Below are 14,205 nucleotides of genomic sequence, written 5' to 3'. Positions count from 1 at the left end.
AGCATGCAGCTCACCAGTGCGCTCTTGAAGAGCTAAGTAACGGGCCAAAATTAAACAACCTAATTTTTTTTTTTCCTTTTTAAATCAAGAGATAGTGGGATTCGAACTCGAAACATCTTCCTCTTTGGAATGAAAAACAAAATTATTAATATTATTAGCATCTAGAGCTGATTGCAAGTTCATCAAATTCATCTCCGATTATTCCCATTATTATAGCTAGCTCATTGGTGCTCTTGAAGAGCCAAGTAACCGGCCAAATTAAACAAGCCAATGTTCTTTTTTCTTTTTAAAATCAACATAATTAAGTGAGGGATTCAAACTCAAAATTTCTTTCAACATTTAAATATAAAAAATCGCTAGATAAAGAGTTAGTGAGCAATATTTCAAACTTTTGGCAGATATATATCTTGGCAGCAGGTTGATATTATTGTGGTGCTCAATCTCCAATCACCATATGACATGTAATGGTTATGGGCAAATTTTGTAGCATAGCAAACAGAGGGAAAGCATGAGAGAATTGGAACACTAGCTAGCTACTATACAGTCACATTCACAAGACACACATACACCCTCCTGCCTATATGATCACTGGAAGAACATGAATTCTATTTTTGTAGGTTTTTGGGATACCTTGCTCGAGTTTCTTTGTGGGTTTGTCCTGTTTGAAGGGATTTGACTTGGAATGGGACCCACTTATCACGTGGAGAAGGGGCTGCCCTAATGCCACTGGATAGAAGACAAGGAAATGGTCATTTACAAATCTCCTCTAATCCCCTCTCAACCAATTATAATCTATCTCCCACGTGGGACTCTCCAATTCCCCAACCCACTACTGCTGGCCCCCATTTGCCTTTCTCTTTTAAGAAACTGTTTTTTTTAAATTCTACATCCATCGATCCTTATTGCTATTGGATCTGTTGATCTATATATCTCCCCAATCATATATTATATATATATATGACTCTCAGCTCCCTGTGATCTCTCAGGCCTGCTTTGCCTTTGTGTATCTTATATTAAACACTGCAGTAGCTGCTATAGCAACTCCCTCTCACTCAGTCCCAATCATATTATACTCTCTTGTCTCCCTCCCCAGTCGTTTTATATTTGTGTGGTTAAAATATTTAGAGTTGTAGCTAACTTAAGAAGATCATGGGAGATTCTTCATCAGCATCATACATACACATGGTAACTGAGATATCATAAAACTATATACATATGTACAGTGCTCATTTTGTTGATTTGGTTAATTCCATATTCATTAATCTCTTGATTTGTATGTATATACATGTTTATGTTTCAATTTCTGTTATTGGTGTTAATTCTGATATGGGATGATGGGTGCCCTAATTCATTAAAAATATAGGTGCAGCACCTGATAGAGAAGTGCCTGATCTACCACATGAGTAAAGAAGAGTGCATGGAAGCTCTGTCTAAGCATGCAAACATCGAGCCTGTCATCACCTCCACCGGTTAGTTCTCTCTCTCTCTCTCTCTCTCTCTCTCTCTCTCTCTCTTCTTCCATGTTTCAGCAGTAGTTATTATATTGTTCCATGGAACTAAGGTCCAAAATATGGAAGAAACAGGTGTTTCCGCGACTCTTCTCTCTCTCTCTCTCTCTTGTTAATTTTCTGTGGTAATATAATCATAGCATGCATGCAAGCAAACATAATTAAGCCATGCATCAAACAAGTTCTTAAGGAGGCTGTGATGGTTATAGAGGTTGATAATCTCCCGTGACTCAAAATTTGTTCTGTAAATCACGTACACAAAGCTGCAAAACATTATGCAGTTTATGGCAAACAATGAATATTAATTCTAGCTCAACTTTAATAACCCAAGTAACCCTTTGCGCTGATCTAAATTAAACTCAGTGGTGGGCTGTTTGCAATTCACACCCGAGGTACTAGGTTCGAACACCTTCTGTCATGGATATCAGTTTGATTGAAAATAAGACTGAGCCTAACTAGATTATGGCCTTCAAGAATCTTCAGAGAAGCAGCCTCTATATGATCCAAACTTGTGCCAAACTAAATGTTTATAAAAATATAAATTATATATGTGAACTTAAACGTAGATCATGATATGAATGATTTTGGTGCAGTGTGGAGTGAACTGGAGAAAGTGAACCAGGAGTTCTTCGAGGCATATGCACAGTCTCAAAACAAAGGAGATCGAATGTCAGAGGAAGAGACAAGCCAATTGATCCAAAAGATGATATCGAATTCCAAAGATTCCGACGACTAGTTATAACATGCCATGCCACGGATCGAAAGCGATCTTACCTTGGCTTCTGGTAGGTAGCTTCAGATATATATGCAGCCAAACTACAATAGGCAATAAGATCGATAGATCATCGTCTTATTATCCGGTCCCATGCACATATATTTAACTTTTATGTTTATGGAATTATATGAAAATAAATAATACGAAAGAGCATGGACTCTAGCTTTATATCATATTTCATAGTCTCTTTTTTCAAATAAAAGTATTAATTTTCCAATTCACTCCTTCTACAATAAAGAAGAGCGCCAAAAATATAATAGAGAATCTGAATGACCTTATTATAACCTCGCTATACATGAATCTATATCACTTATTCTTTTTTAGAAATTGAGAGGAGAAACTATGTAATTTTTTATTTTTTATTTTTGATGTGATTAAGGGCAGTGGCAGTCCTAATGTTTTGGAGGCCCTAAGCGAACCACCAAATTTAATTTAACTTTTTTTATATTAAAAGTTGCCATTCCACCAAGTTAATTGACTTAAGCTATAAGTTTAAATAATAATGAGCCATTTATTGAATTTCTCCGTTTTAGTTTTACAATGAATAATTGGGCCTTTTTTACAATATTTGGGTCTAACATAATATTAATTAATATAGTACAATTTTTTTAAAGTAACATACGTATGTATATATAGAGGTTTATACAAATTGAGAGGGCCCTCTCAATTTGGAGGCCCTAGGCGGCTGCCTTCCCTACATGTGCTCAAGGCCTCCCCTGATTAAAGGTCTATTTGGAACAGACATTTCTACTCATAAAAGTGCTTGCTTTTGCTAGAAGAGCTTTTTTACCTAGCAAGTTGAAAATTTCTTACAAGCACTTTCAGAAGCTTTAATGTTTTTGGATTTGACTTCTTAAATGTTGGGTTAATATAAACCCACCATCCCGTACGTTTAATTCTATTACTATTTAGCCAACGAGGTCTAGCCAATGAAAAAGGGTCTTGACTTACATATCAGTGGTTTCAGGTTTGAACTCCATGTAAGAAATCCATATCCCTTATAATTTAGATTATCGCTTATATTAAAAGAAAATATACTACTATTTAGTCTATATAAACATGTGTTAATTTTACCATATATATATATATATATTTAGTACAAGTAATAGTCTAAATTACAGGGGAGGAGGATTTCTCACACACACACACACACACACACACACAACTATGATGTCATGGAGGTTTGAACCTTAGACCTCTAGTCTGCAAGTCAAGGTCATTTTCCATTGGGCTAGACCCTGTTGGCAAAAAAATAGTAAATTTAGTGTGCGTGAAGAGACTCGAACCTTTTTACTATATTTAGTATATATAAACAAGTGAAATTACATTAATTGTGGTAAATACTATAGCTAGAGAGGTACTGTCCGCAGCTCTTTTTCTGAACTTAGTCGCCTAGTGGCAGGTGGGCGACTGTGTCCTAGAAACTTCATGTGTCGACGAAAGTGATTTGAATTGTCTTTGTGGCTTGTCTTGTTGTATTGTGTATGATCGCAATGGCATTATAAATATATTTATGTTATTTTGAAAATAAAGAGCTTATGATAATAAATATAATGTGGTCACTGCATGCGTTGTGGTGTCGTCCAAATCATATACCTTTTTCTTTTCTCTCTCTGTATTTTTCATCTCTTTGTTTGTTTGTCTCTCTGTTTGTTTGTATGTTTTTGTTTTTTTACAATCTTATTTTTGGGAAAAGATCTCGACTGCACATGTGGTTTCATAAGAATAAGAACAAATCATGGTCGTTGGTTTATGAAATTATGATACCCTAGACTAACTTGGTTGGTTTTTGCGTTGTCTCTGGTTAAAAAAGTGACATCTGTGTTTGGCTATGTCATCATCGTACGTCCAGTCATTTTTGTTTATTTTAATTTATTTTTCATAAAATAAAAGTGTTACAATTTTGTCATCCCAATTGGAGTGGGACTAATATTTGTAAGAGTGAAAGATGATTATTTTTTTCACGTTGAAGGTAAAAAGCCATACAAGAAAAAAGCTCAGTTCTAGTTGGGCTCAATTCGTAAGTGAAAAACATAACATTAGGGCTCAATTCGATTTTAAAAAAAAGTCTAAAACAGCACAAACCCATTATGTGGGCTGGTGATATTAGTTGTTTTTAGGGCAAACCCAAACCCATCTCAACCCCAGGGGTCCAGGGCCTTCAAGCTCACTAGGGTATGGCTCAATCTTTAATCAACATTTTGAAACGAGGGAATAGGGGACAGAAGAAATGAGTGCGGGATCAACTTTTCTGGTTTTTTCAGATATTGGAATACGAATTTTAATGTGAAAAAAAAAAAAAAAAAAAACAATCCCCGCGAAAAAAGTACTTTTTCTTCTCTTTACAGCAAGGAGAAGTGGATAACATACTTGATAAGGTTCAAGTATGGGAAGAGTTCAATCTTAAAGAAGAGTAAAGAAGGTAGGGGCTTTGATCCTGAATTCATAGGCCAATTCTTTTGGGACTAGGTGTTGGTGCAAATCATGTCGAATTGTCAATCAATGGGTGACAGATTTAGAGATAAAAGTAGCTGGGGGATTGAGCTTGATTGCTTCATTGTAAACCATTCCATATTTTGAAAGTCCCCAACCAAAACAGAGCCTCTAGGCTTAGACAACCCTTTAACCCGTCTCTCTTTGATTTCAGAGGTTGGGATGGAACCTCAACTCTTCATGGTATTACAGTGGGTTTGCCATGTGTGAAAGCCCAACGGCCACGCATGCTACACGTCTCTATGCGTTGAGTTTCAAAATTCGCCACACATGCGGAGATGTATGAGAATGTAAATGTGAAAATATTGGACTTCTTCCCTCATTTCCCATTGATTTTGGGATGAAATTTCAACTTCCTTCATGTTTAAGCATCCATAACCGCGTTTTACCACAATAATTACTGTATTTCAATGCTTTATATTGCACCTAACGGGGTTGCGTTTTACCACGAAGGATCTTGTAACTCCCCTAAGAAAAATTAAAAGATGAAAATGACACAACATAATCAGCATACTGTGCATTGCTGTTACCAAGTAATAGCAGATACCAAAGCTAATAATAGATTTAGATCAATACATTTATTTGACATTAGAATAACCCAAGTCAAGCTAAGAATCCACATCTGACATGCACACGTCTCACCCAGTACATAGCTAAACTTGACATGACCTCATAATCTAGAACTATTTCATGGATTGACCTTCGACTCCCAGCCGGCAATAACATATTTCTCTTCAGTTTTGGTCTTCACAAAAGATTCCCTTGAGAAGAGCAGCTGCAATAGGAAACATAGATTATAATTAGAAAATCATAAGTGCACATTGTACATGCAGAGAGAGAGAGAGAGAGAGATTTCCATCTCCACTATTTGGACAACAGACTAAATGCACTTAACATTGATATTCTGTGTGAGTACTTGAGAGGTTCTTATACAAAGTTTACTGTACATCCACCAAAATAAAATTCGATTGATCTCGTACCATTCCACCAATGCCGGTCACAGGCAAGCCCTTACGAGGAATGTCAGTTACGATTCTTACAGAAAATAGCATTGCACTGAGAATGATGCAATGCATCAAAGTGCACAACCACAGACTCAGACACATGCCAGTGAACAAACTTTCCCAAAATTGCAGACTTCTCACACATAGGTGGTGTGCTGAAGGGAGAAGAGATTAGCACCACGTCTAATCTCATCGTGCCTGACTTCAGAAGCACAGTTTCTAGACAATTTGATTAACCACCAAACCTCAGTAAGCAGAACCACATCTTATTGCAATGTGATTAGACTGGCAAGCAATGATTGTCAAAACATAGAGAATATTGAGAGAAGAAAGTGGAAAGAGTAGAGAGAATGAGAGTTGTTGAATATTTTCTGATTTTCACTTATGTTCATTACTTACAATCAACACATATATATACAAGTTCCTAAGACATTAGTCAAGCCCCCCAAGTTAGGCAACCAACCAAGTTAGGCAACCAACCAAGTTAGGCAACCAAACTAATTAGGCAACCAAACTAGTCAAGCCCCCCAAATATTGTAGGTGCCAAACATAGTAGGTGCCAAACATTAATTGACTATTACTAGCCACATTAATTGACTACTAGACAACATAATTAACATAGACAAATTCAACATATGACAACTTCTAACATTCCCCCTCAAGTTGGTGCATAGATATCACCGATGCCCAACTTGATCAGTGAGTTGTGGAATACTCTGCTAGAAACTGCTTTTGTCAAAATATCTGCCAGCTGGTCTTCGGACTTGACAAACGGAAGCTGAATTTCTTTATTTTCAACTTTCTCTTTAATGAAGTGTCGATCCACTTCAACATGTTTGGTGCGATCATGTTGAACTGGATTGTGTGCAATGGATATTGCAGCCTTGTTATCACACTGTAGATGCATTCCTAATGTAGGTGCATATCCAATCTCTGTAAGCAATTTTCTCAACCAAAGAAGTTCGCAAATTCCTTTGGTCATTCCTCTGAATTCCGCTTCTGCACTAGACAAAGCAACAACATTCTGTTTCTTGCTCCTCCAAGTAACCAAGTTACCTCCCACAAATGTGAAATACCCTGATGTTGATCGTCTATCAGTGACATTCCCTGCCCAATCTGCATCTGTATAGCCACTGATATTCAGATGACCATTCTTAGAGAACATAAGTCCTTTTCCTGGTGCGGACTTCAAATATTTAAGAATCCGAAGAACCGCATCCATATGATCTTCACTTGGACAATGCATAAACTGACTAGCAACACTTACAGCATACGCGATGTCGGGTCGGGTATGGGATAGGTAGATCAGTCGTCCCACCAATCTTTGATATCTTTCTTTGTTAGTGGGTACTTGATTGGGATATTCCCCAAGGCGGTGATTCTGAACAATTGGAGTGTCCACAGGTTTGCAATCTAACATTCCAGTTTCTGCCAATAAATCTAGAACATACTTCCTTTGTGAGAGGAATATGCCTTGCTTTGATCGAGCAACTTCAATGCCCAAGAAGTACTTGAGTCCACCAAGATTTTTCATTTCAAACTCCTTTGCCAAACATTTTTGTAGTTGAGAAATTTCCTGCTTATCATTCCCAGTAATAATCATATCATCAACATAAATGATGAGAGCAGTTACCTTTCCTCCCTTGTGTTTTAAGAACAGAGTATGGTCAGAATTACTCTGCTTAAAACCATAAGTCTTCATTGCCACGGTAAAACGCCCAAACCATGCTCGGGGAGACTGTTTCAATCCATATAATGCCTTTCGCAATCTGCACACCACATTAGCAGGAGTAGATGTAACGTATCCTGGTGGGATATCCATGTAGACTTCTTCTGTGAGTTCTCCATGGAGAAAGGCATTCTTCACATCAAATTGGTGGAGAGGCCAATCGAGATTTGCTGCAATGGACAATAGCACACGAACGGTGTTAAGTTTTGCAACTGGGGCAAATGTTTCTTCATAGTCAATACCATATGTCTGCGTGTATCCCTTTGCCACAAGTCGTGCTTTGTATCGTTCAATTGACCCATCAGCATTGTATTTCAAAGTGTAAACCCATCTGCATCCGACAGTCCGTTTTCCTTGAGGTAAATTCTCCAGTGTCCATGTGTGATTTTTCTCCAGAGCATGCATCTCCTCCCTCATTGCTTGAACCCATTTTGGATCCTTCAATGCCTCACTCACTTTGGTTGGAATATGAATTGCGGATAACTGGTGTACAAAGCCTTGGAGGGGTGCAGATAATTTTTCCGCAGAAACATAGTTTGCAATTGGATACTTTGATACCTTGCCATTATCCGGTGAATACCGAATTGGCGGTTTTCCACGATTCTGTCTATCAGGTAATTTATAACTAACAGTTTCATCAACTAAAACAGTAGATGTAGTAGAATCACGTACCTCAGGAGTATTCTCAGGAGATTGATCAGCTGGTACTGAGATGTGAGGGGGGTCTTCATCATTATCGTCGGCGAAGTAGGAAAAAATATTGTGCTCTCTGCTGTGGAGCGACCGGTCGCTGGGCTCCTGGCGACCGGTCGTTTTTGTACAGATTCGAATTTCAGCTTCAGCGCTTGGAAGCGACCGGTCGCTGGGCTCCTGGCGACCGGTCGTTTTTGTACAGGTTCGAATTTCACCTTCAGAACTTCTATGCGACCGGTCGCTAGGCTCCTGGCGACCGGTCGCTTTTGGGCAGGTTACATTTTCTTCTGGACTTTTGGGATCCGTTTTGCTCCAATCTTCAAGTTCTTGAATTTCCAGGGCCTCCTTGCCCAGTGGTTCTCTTTGTATGTCTCTGTGAGGCGAAGAGTTGGACATCGGATCATGAAAAAACATTTCCGATTCCATAAAAGTGACATCCAAAGTGACATATGTACGACGACTGGAGGGGTGATAGCATCGGTATCCCTTCTGATGGGCAGCATAGCCTACAAACACACATCTGAGAGCACATGGATCAAGTTTGCCACGTTGATTCTTATGGAGGTGGACGAATGCTACACAACCAAAAACTCGGGGCGGAAGCATCTGAACGGAGGGCAAGGGCCCATGTTGGGCAAGTGCTTGTAATGGAGTCCGGAAGTCTAAAACTTTGGAAGGCATTCGATTGATGAGGTACACTGCGGTGACTATAGCATCATCCCAATGGTGGCGAGGAACATGAGCGCCAATCAAAAGAGCTCGTGCTGTTTCAAGGAGGTGTCGGTTTTTTCGTTCCGCAACACCATTCTGTTGGGGAGTTTGAGGACAAGTGGTCTCATGGATGATGCCATGTATCTGGAAGTAAGTCTGAAAATCATGGTTGATATATTCACCCCCATTGTCAGAACGAAGGACTTGAATCTTGGTAGAGAATTGAGTTTCAATTTGCTTGTGAAATGACTGGAATATAGGGAACACATCAGTTTTATTTTTCATCATGAAGAGCCAAGTCATGCGGGTACAATCATCTACAAAGGTGATAAACCACCGGAAGCCAGAAGTTGTAGAGATAGGTGAAGGACCCCAAACATCAGAATGTATCAAAGCAAATGGAGCAACACTTTTATTTGTACTTGATGGATAAGAGACTCTGTGACTCTTGGCTAAGATACAAGTATCACATTGGAAATCAGTGGTACAGGAATTCGAAAACAAATCTGGAAATAGATGTCTCATATAGCCAAAAGACGGATGCCCCAAACGCCGGTGCCATAACCAAAGTTGTCGATCCTTCCAAGTCGATGAGTGCTTCACACTATGTGCCCTTCCCATACTGAAATCATCCACATAGTACAACCCCCCTCTCTTAGTACCACGACCAATGATCTCCTTGGTGAGAATATCCTGAAATAAACAAAAATCGGGATACATGAGTACACAACAATTTAGTTGCTCAGTAGCTTGGCCAACAGATATCAATTTATTAGACAACGATGGGACAAGCAAAGTATTTTGAAGAGTAAGGGATGGAGAGAGTCCAATGGTTCCAGCACCAATCACAGGAGAGGTAACACCATTTGCGTTGGCAATACTTGTTCGTTGTGGTGTGGTTGTGCTTAGAAAATCGGTTGGATCAAACGTCATATGATCTGTGGCTCCTGAATCAATAATCCAACCTGTGGAGTCACTTGTATATGATGTATGAAATACATATCCACAGTTACCTGAGTTACTGAAAGATGAAGAGTCCTTTTCTGATGTTGAGGTAGACTCTTCATGAGGAATTAACGTTACCAGAGGATCCGAGGTGACAAGGGCAGCACGACCCGTTCCTCCAGCAGCAAGTTTACGAGCCTTGAGACCATCCCACCAATCTGGATAACCATGTAGTTTAAAACAAGTTTCTCGAGTGTGCTTTGGATTCCCGCAGTGAGTGCAACCACTCCCATCTGTGGGAGCCTTGGGTCGAGAAGGTGGAGTAGTCTTATTGGCAGCTGTCTGTAGCTGGAGATGAGCAGTTGGAATTGGGCGAGAGGGTCGGTATGTTCCTTTTGTTACCAATCCTACTCCGGTTGGTGTTGGAGCTCCTAACATCACAGTTTGTCGGATATCTTCTCGTCGAACATGAGCATAAGCTTGCTCTACTGTAGGAAATGGACTCATTTGGAGCACATCACTTCGGGCTTTGTCTAGTCGATCATCCAAACCATCCAAGAAAATATAAACTCGATCTTCTTGGATGATATCATAGTATTTTTTGATATCCAACTCGCACTTCATCTCATTTGGACGGCGAAAATCGATTTCTCGCCATAAGCCTTGGAGATCATTGTAGTAAGCTTCAATCGAACCTCCCCCTTGTCGCATACGGGAGATTCGTCTTTTAAGATCATACACCTGGGAGGTGTCAGAGCCATCAAAGTAAGTTGTGGCTATTGCGTCCCAAACTCCTTTGGCCGTCGAGAATCTAATGAAGTTGCCAATTAATCTTGGCTCCATGGAGTTGATTAGCCACCCTTTCACGATTGCATTTTCTGTTCGCCATCGGTTGAATGTCGAGTCCGTCTGAGAAGGTGCTGGGAGTTCACCAGTGAGATATCCCAGCTTATCCTTGCCAGCAACATACATCTCAATAACTTGAGACCATAAGGCATAGTTGGAGCCATCCAACTTAATGCCAATTTGTGCAGGAGAGGTTTCGTAGGTAATAGTCGGGGTCGGGGTCGGGGTCGTATTCGATGTTGATGCTTGTATCTTCATCAACTCAGCCATTTGAGCAGCAAATTCGGTGAAAGTAGTAGGATCGGTGGTGCTACTTTCAACATGGGAAAAATCATCTTCTCCCATGATGGAAACAACAATTCAAGACTAGAGTCAGCAAGATCGCTGCTCTGATACCATGTCAAAACATAGAGAATATTGAGAGAAGAAAGTGGAAAGAGTAGAGAGAATGAGAGTTGTTGAATATTTTCTGATTTTCACTTATGTTCATTACTTACAATCAACACATATATATACAAGTTCCTAAGACATTAGTCAAGCCCCCCAAGTTAGGCAACCAACCAAGTTAGGCAACCAACCAAGTTAGGCAACCAAACTAATTAGGCAACCAAACTAGTCAAGCCCCCCAAATATTGTAGGTGCCAAACATAGTAGGTGCCAAACATTAATTGACTATTACTAGCCACATTAATTGACTACTAGACAACATAATTAACATAGACAAATTCAACATATGACAACTTCTAACAATGATCACATAGCTAAAAGATGAACAACCATGTAGCCAATAATCTAAAGGAGCTTCAACTTACTGAGACAAAATTATCTCCCACTTATAAAACATACATGCCAAACAACTATTTACTGAAAATATACCGCTCCAAGTAGGCAACATCATGCACGAGAACCGCATACCTCAGTGTACTTATAGTAACTGGTCAAGTCTTCAGGAACAGTCCACTTCTTGAAATGGCCAAGGGCCACCTTGAGATGGAACAGTTTTGGTGCCAAGCTTAGATCTGCGGCAGTGATCTTCTCCCCAGCAATATATGGACTCTGTTTTCATCCAAAACATGTTACGGCATATTCTGAAGCAAATACAAAGAACACAACTTTTTTAGACAGAAAAAGAGTTGTTTTTCCTTTATATAAACACGCATACATGCGCCTTAAGATGCTCATCCAATGCCTTCAGCTCATTAACCAAAGCCTGTTCTGACCCATCACTGGGATCCTTGCTCTTAAAAAATGTCACGAATGAACCAAATATCTTTGATCCCCTGAAAATTCACCCAAAAAATTCCAAAAATATTCAGAAACAAAGGGAACTTCACAAATTTCAGTCAAGAAAACCGTAACAACCCAACAGGACATATCAATAAAAGTTAATTTGCCTTTTGACAACCTAAAAGAAAGAAAGTTAAAGATAAATCGCTTAAAAGGTTACTGCTCAGGCGTTTTCAGGGCAAAACACATCAATTAAATCAAAGTAATACAACAGGATAAAAGAGGCTACAGTTGCACATAAATAACAATATCCATGAGAACAAGTATGTTCCAAATGTGTTTGAGAGAGAGAGAGAGAAATCATACACAGAAGCAAATTCAGGAGGAGTTTTGAGAGAAGGTTCAGGGTATTTTTCCTCAATAATCCCAACAATCACGTCAGAATCAGCCAACCATTTGTCATCGAACTTCGCCACAGGCACCTTTCCCTCTGGATTCACTTCGGTAAACCTACAAAGCATCAACATCAACCACAAACCCATTTGCTCAAACCCTCAAAACAACACATCACAAGCCATTAAAATCAAAATCAAAATCAAAATCAAAATCAAACATTTGAATCTCTGCGTGCATGCGGATGCGGTTATTGGCTTAAAAATTTAGAACATAGAAAAATACCATTTGGGTTTGTCGCTGAGAGTGATGAGGTGAAACTTGTAAGTTACTTTCTTCTCTTCCAATGTTAGAAGAACCCTTTGGCAGAAAGGGCCTATCAATCAACCCAAAAACAAAAATTTTCCGAATTAACAAAAACTGAATCAAAACCCAGAAAGAAAATCGAAGAAAAAAAGGTAGGAGAAATGTGAGCTCACAGTCGCCAAGAACATCAGGGGCGCCAGCAGCAGCCTTGACAGCAATCTCAATAGCCATTGTGATAAGCAGAGGAGAGTGAGGGAGTAGAATATAGGAAAACTGATAGCTAAATGGGTTATGTTCTGGAAGAGCCGAGGCAGTTGTGAGTATTTATTAACGCATTGGTCGGTGTTTGACCCAAAAATTTCTTCACTAAAGTATTTTTGAGATCAAATATAACTTCTTCTTTTTTTACTTGTAAATAAAGCAAAAGGACTTTTAATATTTTCAAGGCAAATTATTTAAGAAATGTGATTGGCTAAATTAACATTAATTAAGAAATGAATTCTCCAACTGCAACCTTTAGCTTGGCAACGACATTCGATTTTTTCAGCAGTCGATTATGTGTCAAGCGATCAACCACAGATTGTGGAACCTCCTCGAAAGAATATATATATATATATTTTTAAAAGGGAACTTCGAAAGCAAATTATATTAACATAAATTTGCAGCCAAAAAAAAACCCGTAAAAATTGTTTTTTTCTTTTTTATGAACATGGTCTGAAACATTGGCTGCATTCATAACGCGGCCCTCGTTTCACTCACCTTTTTTTTTAGTAACCGGAATGTCCTTTTTTTCTTTTTTTATATTAAAGATTTCTAGACAAAATTTAATTTCTAACCAAATACATAACAATATTCTCCCAATGTAATTTTTTTTTAAAACTTTTACTCTCCGTTTGGCCGTTTGGATTAAGGAATTGAAAATTACATAGAATTCTAAAATGATGGAATTTAGATTTCCATCATTTCAATTTCTGGCAATTGAAGATTTCAATGTTTGGATTTATGTATGTCGAATTTTGTAAATGGCACTATGGAAATTGTAAAATGACGCCTATTTTGATGGAAATTAAACTCAAGAATTTGATGCCCTAATTTCTATGATTTTTTCCGCGCATCATTTAATAAATTCCATGCTTAAGTTGCCAAACAAGGGAATTGTCAATTTCTCCTCTTAAATTCCCGACTTTTAGTTAAATTCTGAGTTATTTTCTCTTATCCAAATGGAAGGTTATTTAAACTAGTAAATAAAAAGAAATTAATTTTTTTTTAAATTATTTCCACTTTATGAATATTAGATGAAAATTAGAAAAATGATATGGGATTTTTTTGCATGTTGTCCTAATCTTTTAAGTATAAGCTTTTTTTTGCTTGATTTGAGAATATCTAACAATAGCAATAGCTTAAGTACAATAATGTTGAGCAACATAAGTAATGGATGGTACATCCAAGCCAGCCTTTGGATTATTTACTTGTCAACATATTTAATAGAATCATTTGTTTGCATTTCTAACCGATCCAATTTCTACCACATATTTCTCCCCAATAATATTAAAAAGTCATATATGGAAGTGACTG

At 38.4% G+C, this 14,205-nt stretch overlaps 2 protein-coding genes across 2 annotated transcripts; one reads left to right on the top strand and one right to left on the bottom strand.

Annotated features, from left to right (window-relative positions):
* The first annotated feature begins 903 nt into the window (after nt 1-903).
* LOC110756703 (uncharacterized) lies at nt 904-2,456 on the top strand. The gene is made up of 3 exons (XM_021958158.2): nt 904-1,185; nt 1,364-1,469; nt 2,102-2,456. Exons 1-3 carry the CDS (start codon nt 1,150-1,152, stop codon nt 2,242-2,244), a joined length of 285 nt encoding a protein of 94 aa, XP_021813850.1. The 5' UTR covers nt 904-1,149; the 3' UTR covers nt 2,245-2,456.
* A 2,812-nt stretch (nt 2,457-5,268) lies between these two features.
* LOC110756668 (glutathione S-transferase DHAR2) lies at nt 5,269-12,971 on the bottom strand. Its single transcript, XM_021958120.2, has 6 exons — nt 12,804-12,971; nt 12,610-12,700; nt 12,298-12,441; nt 11,867-11,984; nt 11,620-11,760; nt 5,269-5,551 (listed from the first exon to the last, which is right to left on the bottom strand). Exons 1-6 carry the CDS (start codon nt 12,859-12,861, stop codon nt 5,465-5,467), a joined length of 639 nt encoding a protein of 212 aa, XP_021813812.1. The 5' UTR covers nt 12,862-12,971; the 3' UTR covers nt 5,269-5,464.
* Nucleotides 12,972-14,205: the final 1,234 nt, after the last annotated feature.

Source organism: Prunus avium, chromosome 2 (assembly GCF_965620075.1).
Source record: "Prunus avium chromosome 2, drPruAviu1.hap1.1, whole genome shotgun sequence".
Classification (NCBI taxonomy): Eukaryota; Viridiplantae; Streptophyta; class Magnoliopsida; order Rosales; family Rosaceae; genus Prunus; species Prunus avium.
This window is presented reverse-complemented; position numbering and strand designations above follow the sequence as displayed.